Genomic DNA, 9791 nt, shown 5'->3' on the forward strand with positions numbered 1-9791 from the left:
TCCTATATCTTTTATATTTTCAAATATGGAAAAAGAACATCTGAACTTTTTATGTTATAGGCAACACTTCAAAGAATAATTGGAAAAATAACATTTGTTCTACAAAGACAATCAAAGGTCAATATAGATGGCAGAAGGTCATAACTATTATCCGCGCCAGTTTCGTGGTTTTTGGCGGTTTGAAAATGGTTTTTGACGTCCTAAATTGTAATTTGAAGATCAGATTTTCGTAATATTTGAAATTCGTGCTTTTTGGTAAATGATAAACATTTGTACTGAATTTGTAATAAAAACCGAGTCTGTGTTGTGTGAATATGCTGATTGCTCATTTTCATCATCAATACCGTATTTCACTAATCAGGTAAATTCACGCTAGTTACCACTTAACTAAAGTTTAAGGTTAGTCTGATTGGTTTCAAACATTGCAGAGTGCAAGATGGTAATACGAGCGACGGAGCCTATTGTTTTTGATAAATGTCTGAATATACTAATTGCTCTTTTGCATAATATTTCACAAAAGGAGATTTACACTATAATATTAAAATTCCCATAAAGGTTTTCAAATTTAGTTGAAATTTTAAAGATGGTAAATTTCACAGGAAATTTATGCTAGTTACCAAAAAGTTTGGTAATTCTGATTTGTTTATAACTTTGCAAAATGCAGGATGGTAATAATGTAACGGAGCCTATTGATTTTGGTACGGGTTTAAATATGCTAATTGCACATTTACATAATTAATATTTCACTAATCAGGAAATTTACACTAAATACCATCAAAATACCCATAAAAAATTCTAATTTAATTGAAATTGTAATTTTTCTTCGCTGTTGTACTAAATTATTTGTTACCACAATAACTTAAGTTTGGTAAGTCTACTTATCGATTCATCATTATCATCATCATCAGCAGCAGCAGCAGCCTGTCAGGCCACTGCTGGCCGATGACCTCCTCCAACTCCATTCTGATCTGTTCTTTGCCAGATTTGACCAGTTCGCACCAAGCTCCTTTTGGAAAAGATCGCTCCATCTCTTGTTAGGTCTTCCTCAATCATCAATCAGAGAAAAATCACACCATGGGAGGGCTAGGATTTTAGTGCGCATCGTAAAAGGAGCGTTTCTACAGTAGTTATCGTCATTATTATTTGTTATTGCTGCTGCTGTTATCCTACCAACATCATTTTGATAATTGTTTCAGATGCCGGGGCAGCCTGCAGGCCGAGATCAAGGTTACGAGTTAGTAAATGCATTTCCGTCCTACCACACCACATCTTCCAACCACTTTATACGTAACTATGACGACGAGACCGGTGCCGCCCAGCGATCAGTCCCACTGCCGCATCAAGCAAGCGGTGTATCGGCTTACTACCAGCACTGTCGACCTCGCAGTTATAGCAATTGTGATTCAAATGTGTCGCCATTCTCCATAGCGAAGCCGATGCCTGACTATGCGTCAGTGATGCATCAACCAGAAAAGAACGGTATTGTCCACGCGTCACTCAGTAGCGGTAGTCAGAAGAATACAAATCATGATGCTGCCCAATGGGACGGACATTAACTCGTGATTACGGATTTTTTGTAAAGCACATACCGGTACACATCTTTATTATTCGTCTTGGCCCCGAAACCTACAGTCAGAAATACCGGGGTCGTGTCCGGCGGGGGATAGTTTTTCACCTTAGTTAGGGCATTATGTAAAGCGCCTAAAGAGATCTGTGACGGTATACATGCAGTATTATTAGTACAGTATTAATATTTATTATTATTAGGCCTATTTATTAAATAATTTTTTTATTTCGATATGTATTTACCATTTCATATATATCATCATTACCATCATCACCACCATCATCTATTTCATCATCATCATCATCATCATCATCATCATCATCATCATCATCATCATCATCATCATCATCATCATCATCATCATCATCATCATCATCATCATCATCATCGCCATTATTGCTAGTGGCTTATATAGGAGTCTTAAAATGGGGCGGAAGGTAGATATTGCTGTTTAACTTCTTGAGTTATTTTTTTTTTCCTTTTCATGTAAGCTGGGGTTGGGGCACACCCCTAGATGCGCACTGCCTTCGTCATCGCCGTTCGTTAGCATTATTTTCGTGATAATCACCGCATTCAATATCATTCAATTCAATACCACCTTCGGCGCTTTCTTAATAAATATTAAGTTATCGAAAGCGCACAGAATCAATTTTTAATTTGCTGTAAAAAGGTAGGCATACAGTAATAGTAGTTCAGAAAGAATAGTAGGCTATAGAAAGCTTTTTCCCCTGGTACATTTTTCCTCATTGTACATGGGGTAAAAATCAGCAATTTTCTAAAACCAACAGTGAAATAACGTGGTTCGGTGTGTCTAAAATCAAGTCTCATTAGGATGATGACGTCATCAGTAGGTTTTTACGTCGTTCTTTTGAAGAATATAACAATAACAATTCAGTTTCTGCAATATTAAATAATTTTTAACAAAAATAACAGTATTTTTTGTGATATTAATCTTTATTTTGAGATGAGTGAATATGAATTAAAATGGACGCCTCGTTTGACTTTTGACAATTCATGTCTTCACAAAACATCGGATGAGAGCTTGATTCTTGTTGTTTAAAGCAGAGAACCTTTCGATTTTGTGAGAAAAAGAAAACAAGTTTTGGTTCGATCTGATAAATGTGGTGTTGAATTTCATCCAGTACGAATCAGTGGGATCTCTAGAAAAATACGAAATCCAGGCAATATTTACACGTAGTGGTTATATTGCACCAGTCTAAAACGAATTGCAAATTATGATTTGATGCTATTGTATGTGTACATTGGATAATGGATTAGGACAAAATAATATCCAATCACAATTAGGAACTCGTTTACGACTGGTGTAAAATAGCCACTGCTTATCGTATAAAACATTCCACCATGCGACGTTGTTAGGCCAATATTGCAACACTTAAAGTGTCAGTGCATTTCCCGCCATTTCGAGAGTAATTTAGTCAGCCTTGTACTACTTTTACGCGCTGCATCACAGACCAATCAGATGGAGGAAATATCAGGATATCTACGCTTTCAACCGGAATAGGCTACTTCAACGAGTGGAATTGGATTCAGTGACATATATCAACAGACGAAATGGAGTAAACATTAGAAAGTACGATTTCATTTTAATAACATTCTACAGTATTTGGCATTTTAAAGATACATTGTCATAAAAAAAAAAATGGAAAACGTTGTAAATTCAATTTAGGCCCACATTCTGAAAGGTCAATAAGCTATTAATCACCCACCGGAAACAGTTGAAAAAATTAATGAATAGTTTTTGCGTATTTACAAACATTTTACAAAAAAAAAATTAAATTGATTACCATGCCAAAGTAGATGGCAGAAAGGAACAGTATTATGTCCGGTATTTAACGTTTGAATTTTAATTGAATTTTTCACTTCTTTTAGCTTATGACAGACAGCGCATCTTTAAAGATGATATCTTCGAACTAACTATGCTGCTGCAGTGGTTTATGGAATGTTGTTTTATGTTGTCTAGGGGTGCTCTTTTCCTTCAGGTGAAATTTCAAACGAGGCCTAAAGATAATAACACTTAACAGTATATTACAAGATGTGTTGTGCCCTGAAAACATGCAATTGTATAAAGAAAGTTTTGAATAGTTTGCTCGTCGTTAAAATAAAGAAAGGCTTAATTGCCATCCGATCCATCTAATCATGGATTATAGTTTCATACCTAAATCGACCATTGGTATGTCGCAATCCAGTAATACAATTTCCGGGTTTTTTTTAAGACTTTTTTTTTCCTTTATTATTATTATTATTGTTGTTGTTATTATTATTAATTAAGTTTAATTTAAATAATTAATATTAGTCCGGGAGCCTAATTTACAGGCCTTGGCCTCCTTGGTTCTCGGCACTTGTCTGTAGGCCTACTAGTGTAGTAGGCCTAGTTAAGTGGACAAGTGAATAAAGAATAAATAAAAGAATATTCATTTCTCAGTGATGTAAACAGTATTATAATTGCTGCATACATTTTATGTTTTTTTTTTTCAATTGTAGATCATACGGAGACGTGTTGCAAACTTTAGATGTTAGGTTTGTTTGTAGCCCTTGTCATTAACCTACTGTAGCTAAAGCGACGTGGTCCAAACGTTTTACTTTAATACCAGTAATTTAGCAATCCAGCCACACGCCCCCACTCCTGCCTGATGGAGGCTTTTAAATATTGTTGTATTAATGCACTTTAATTTGTATTTGAAGACACAATTCAATGGTCTAAACTGTGTAATATACTTGCTGCATACATTTTGAATTTCAATAAGTACAGTCAACGTAAATGCGTTTACTTTGGTAGGGCATATTACAGTATAACATTAGTTTATTAAGTATCACGTGCATTTTCGTTAAGCAACGCACCAAATGTCAGTGTAAAGTTATGTATTGCAGTTGTTAGTGATGGGTTGTTGCTTCAATTCCAATGTAAAATTTTGAATGATTCAGCATGTAAAGCCTTTTTTCCATAATATCGCTACCCGCTATCGCCGACTCCTTTGCCGACGCTGATTGGTCAGTTGAATCAGGGAGCGCTCCCGATTGTGTCGGGGACGGACGCAGTGCAACGAACACAGCGAAAACGCTGTACACTGTAGCTGCACACACCCTAAATACACCACTATTTTTAGTAGGTCTAGTCATGTTTAGATATAAAACGTTTTTTAAACAATATTTTGTCTAGGGGAAATGCATTCTTATTACAAAGCTCAAATAATACAAGTCTCTGTATACACATGAGGGTCGATCACATTCATATCGGTAATAGACCTATATGTATCAGGTGCTAAAAGCAGCAAAATGTATGTTAAAATTAAAGTTTAATACATGTATTGTATAAAGCAATGTTTAATTTCTCAAAAGGTCTACATTCTCAAAGCGTAAGTCTAATTTCTACAAACAATAGATCAAAACTATCCAAAGTTATTGCTGCGAAGCAGCCAATTCATATTCTTGACAGCAATTTGACCTCTGAAAGGTCATTGTTTGTCAAAAAACGAGTGCCGAAGACGACTGAAAAGCGGAGTTTCCTTCTTTCGTTCTGCCGAGTAAAATCAATTACTTTAGGCGACTTTTGTAGATTAACCTACTCGTACCAACGTCCGCATGTCGCGCTAGCCTTATCCTACTCTACTAGGCCTAGACTAGCTAGGATAGGCCTAGCCTTGAAGGGACGAAGATCCCAACGAAAGACAACGTCGCTCTTTGATAGCTAACATTTAACATCACAATAATTCATTATTAGACCCATAGTTGTTTTTTGAATTGAACTCCACAAATCTCAGCCGATACCTCGCACAACTGACTAACGTCTCTATTGTCGCGATGTCATGGCTCGCTGGCTCACACTTGTGATATGTCTCGCACTTGTGATCAAAAAACACGCTGGCTCGCACTTTGGCAACACTCTTTGGCAGTCAACTCGCCCCTAGAAAACCCGCCCTTGGAAACTTGCCCCATAAAAAAATGTACACTTCCTAGACCATGCAGTCTTCAAAATAAAAATTTTAAACTTTGGTAATCAACTAAATTTTCCACATACATAGAAATTTTTGGAACTTTATTTAAAAAAAACCTAAACCATAATTCACCACACTATAGACACTTTTTGACAAAAATGAAAAATTACGACTTTGCAACCCAATGAGAATTGTTCTAATATAGACAATGGGTCGTGTCTCATATTATTTGTTATAGTTTTATTACCTGTATTCATTATTTTCACTTGACTCGCATAAATAATTTTGTTCGAAGAACATTTATATGCAGTTGTACTTCGTAGCACTTCACTTGCAATTTGCAATTTCTAGTATATAATTTATACAAACACCGGCCAGGTCAAGTTGTTCAAACGTGGGTCTAATTTCTTCAAACGCGTGTGTGTATAGATTTGACGTAGGCGCGCCTAACGTTTAAAATTTGATATGTGGTTTGTAGCAATTACGTAGACTAGGTATAAGTTTTGATAAGTTAGGCCAACGTTTTGAGAACTGAATGTACGTTTTCAGAGCTTAAATCTATTTTTTGAGAATTAAGACCATCTTTTTGACAACAAGACATTGATTTTACAATACACTTGGATAAAAACACACACTTTTGCTGTCTATAGGACCATACCGTATATACTGTAATGCATTGCTGCTATATATGGTAGCAGACGACATGGTTGTAAAGAGCAACCTCTTTTTATCGAAATGTTTGCTTGTAATGAACCTTTCCGCTAAATCACGCCCCCATGGATATTGTTGCTAAGGCCCCTATAAAACCGCAGTCTGTTAAAGCATGGAGGTACAGTATTATAATATAATATCTCCATGCTTTAACCATACGCAAACACGTGCGTTTGGTGGGAGAACAGGTGTGCTTGTTGTTAGACGCGCGCGTATTCCTGGCCCTTTTCTGATTGGTCAGTTGTTAAGTTTGACTAAGTTTAATTGACACTTACTGAAAACCATTTAGTTTTTAGTTTTACTTCATTAATTCGTTTTTATTCGTGTTTTTTTTATTGTGTTTTTGTTTGTTTGTTTGTTTGTTTGTTTTTTTTGTTGCAAAATTGTACATTTTATTAGGAAAACTAAAAACACTTTTATTACCAAGTACATCAGTTTTTCGAGAGCTCAGTGTAATTTCAAATTATAGATAAATTAATTGTCAATCATCGATGTCTTTTCATTTATTCTGTTACATTTTTGCTGCTTTAAAACAATATATGAAAGTGAGTAAATAAAAAATATATACGAATGTTCAAATTGTTCATCTAATTTATTTATATATGCTTGTACAAACACATCAATTATTATTATCATTTAACCTAAATTATTTTTCTGTACTGAATGTTCAGGTTTTTATTATAAACTAAATGAAATATGCTCAAACTTCTAATAATAACCCTGTTTATGTAATGGTGGGTTCAAATTATAGAATTGTACTAAGGTTAATGTAGGAAATTGAAAATAGTAAACCCTCACCCAACCCCAGCTTTTTGCGTCATTAAATTCATAGAAATAAATAACTACAGTACGAGTAAAAAAAAATTGTTGATTTAATTTTATTTATAAACAATACTCTGCATTAAGGAAATTATCAAGGAATAAATCAAATAAAGGATTATGAACGGCACAATCAAATTGTGAAGAATGTCCCATTTTAAAGAATAAATCGTGTTAAAGCAACCAATTTTAATTTCAATGTCATTTTGTCTATAGTTTTGGTGACTCTAATGGTAACTTCATGGGTTATTATTAGAGTACAGTAATAATAATAATTTTATATAGCGCCAAATCCATCATAAGATGCTAGGGGCGCTTGATATGTGGACTAGGAACTCGATCAATGACTTTCTTGACTACACAGTATTGGCTTATTGTAGATTAACTTCTAGGTGGGTTATTATTAGATGGGTTGGGGTTTACTAATAGAATAATGGGTTATTATTGGAAGCCTTATACGGTAACAAAATCAAATAAACACACTAATATATTCCTTTTACATTTTGTTAAATGTCTATGTGCGTAAGAATAATGTTGATAAATGAAAATAATCAATAATAATAATAATAAATAATAATAATAATAATGATAATAATAATAATACAGGAATTGTAATGATAACATTAATGACATTGATAATAATTTATTACTTGATAAAGATTAATTATACAGTAATAGGCCTAATATTAATTTTAAAAAATAATTATAATATTAAATAGGCCTAGATATATGTCTATAATCCTAATAACACTGTATAAATATTAATTATTTAAGGAAAAATAATTTATACATTATTTATATTTTTTTATTGGAGTAATTTTAAGCGTAAATGAAATGAAGCTCAAACGTAAAAATATGAAGAAAAAAAACTTTAAATAATTTAGATGTTATTTGTCCTAAAAGCTCATTACCATATTTAAAATAAATAATAATAGGGCCCCAAAATAAATAGGGCCTAATGATAATTATAATCAATAATATAAATAATAGGCCTAACTAATAAAAATAATAGACCCAATAAATCTGTTCTATCATTACGTTTCATATGCTTCTATTTAGCTCATAATGATTCATGTGCAACTGTGCTGTTTTGCTTTTCAACAAAATTGCAGAATTCAATATTTAATTAAATGTGCTTTTCCAGATTTCATCGACAAAATATATGTTTCGTGTCAGTTACGGTACAGTACTTTCATTACATCTTCTGCATTCAATAGCAATTTATTTTGAAATATCGTGTTTCGCGTCATTTTCTTTCATTATTTTTCTGAGCAATTAATACACTCTAGGAAATAAACATACAGTGCAGTACTGTCAAACCTTTCTACGTCATACATGGGCCAACTAGCTCTGAGTTAACTGAGGTGTTATAGGTCTAGTCTGATTCTAAAATCTATTGAGAAAAAAAAAATAAATTTCTTTATTTTAAGCACCACATCCAACAGCAATCAAATGTCAATAACAGGGTGCCTTGAAATTTGTTTACGTACACATATAAAAACGCACAAAAAAAAAAGAAGAAAGAAACAGGGTCACAAGTCACAAAAAAAATAAATAAATCATTTATCTCAGTTGGGTTTCATTTTCAAATTACGAACAATATAAATACTGTACTGTCAGTATTTTACATCTAAGTGGAGCAGCATTATTTAGGCCTAAATGGTGCGCCGTCAAAGCATGTATTAGAGGCTACTTGCGCCCGTCAGTTAAGGACTTTTACGGTAAAGCCTAGTCCCGACTATCAAATTTATTTTACAAAAACATATGGCATGCCTAAAATATGGTCATAATGACATCACATCATGACCACATACAATGCCGTGTTTTGCATCCTTTGATCTCAAGACTTTCGCATCGGAAGCACATAGACCATTGAACACAGCTCCACATAATATATTAATATATGTTATATTATTTGGTTACTAGTACAGTATCGGAAAATGTTACATTTAAAGCAAATATAGACATACATCATTATTATCAAGTCAATTATGTTTTTATTTAAACTGTATGTTTACGTTATACAGTAAGATATTTCATTACTGTATAGCTTTTAATTCCATTCACAAATATACAACTCCGCACAATATCATCTTTCGAGCGAGAGGGCATGATACTTTTAAAAACATGTGAAATTCCCAATCTTCTATTTAGTTATATATATATATTTTTAAATGTATGTATTGTTTTAAATTTTGTCAACAATTAACAACAACAAACAGGTAACCTTCAACATCATACCATATCAAAGAAAGGAAAAGATTTATATTATATGCAATTATATGTCTTATTGTGTAATAGAGTATCTGGCGGTAATTAGAATCTGTTCAACCATGAAGTCTCTGTGGTCTAATGTTTATGACGCTCGCCTTGACAGCGAGAGGTCGCAGGTTCGAATCCCGTCAGAGGGAATTTATTACACAATTTCTTTATTCATTTATTTATAGGACTACATTCGTTGAGAGCTATACTATACGATGTATTTTTATGTCCTTATTATGAACACTGTATATACCTTCCTTTGATGATATATATATATATATATATATATATATATATATACATATAATATAAATCAAGATAGCCGTTAACACTGTTAAATTATATATAATAAATCATCAAAGAAAGGTAAATACAGTGTTTTTAATAAAGGACATTAATACATCGCGTAGCATAGCTCTCAACGAATGTAGTCCTGTAAATAAATGAATAAAGAAATTGTGTAATGAAATGCCTCTGGC

General features: G+C 33.2%; 1 protein-coding gene across 1 annotated transcript in view; it reads left to right on the top strand.

Annotated features, from left to right (window-relative positions):
- The window catches only part of LOC117109447 (forkhead box protein E1-like), a 7386-nt gene extending 5639 nt beyond the window's left edge, over positions 1 to 1747 (top strand). Inside the window, exon 3 of the mRNA XM_033251807.1 lies at positions 1197 to 1747. Coding sequence (XP_033107698.1) covers positions 1197 to 1556 — 360 coding nt within the window. The 3' untranslated portion in view covers positions 1557 to 1747. The remainder of the gene's footprint in view (positions 1 to 1196) is intronic.
- The last annotated feature ends 8044 nt before the right edge of the window (positions 1748 to 9791 follow it).

Source organism: Anneissia japonica, unplaced genomic scaffold (genome assembly GCF_011630105.1).
Source record: "Anneissia japonica isolate Jap-2015-1 unplaced genomic scaffold, ASM1163010v1 scaffold287719_len1884721_cov185, whole genome shotgun sequence".
Taxonomy (NCBI): domain Eukaryota; kingdom Metazoa; phylum Echinodermata; class Crinoidea; order Comatulida; family Comatulidae; genus Anneissia; species Anneissia japonica.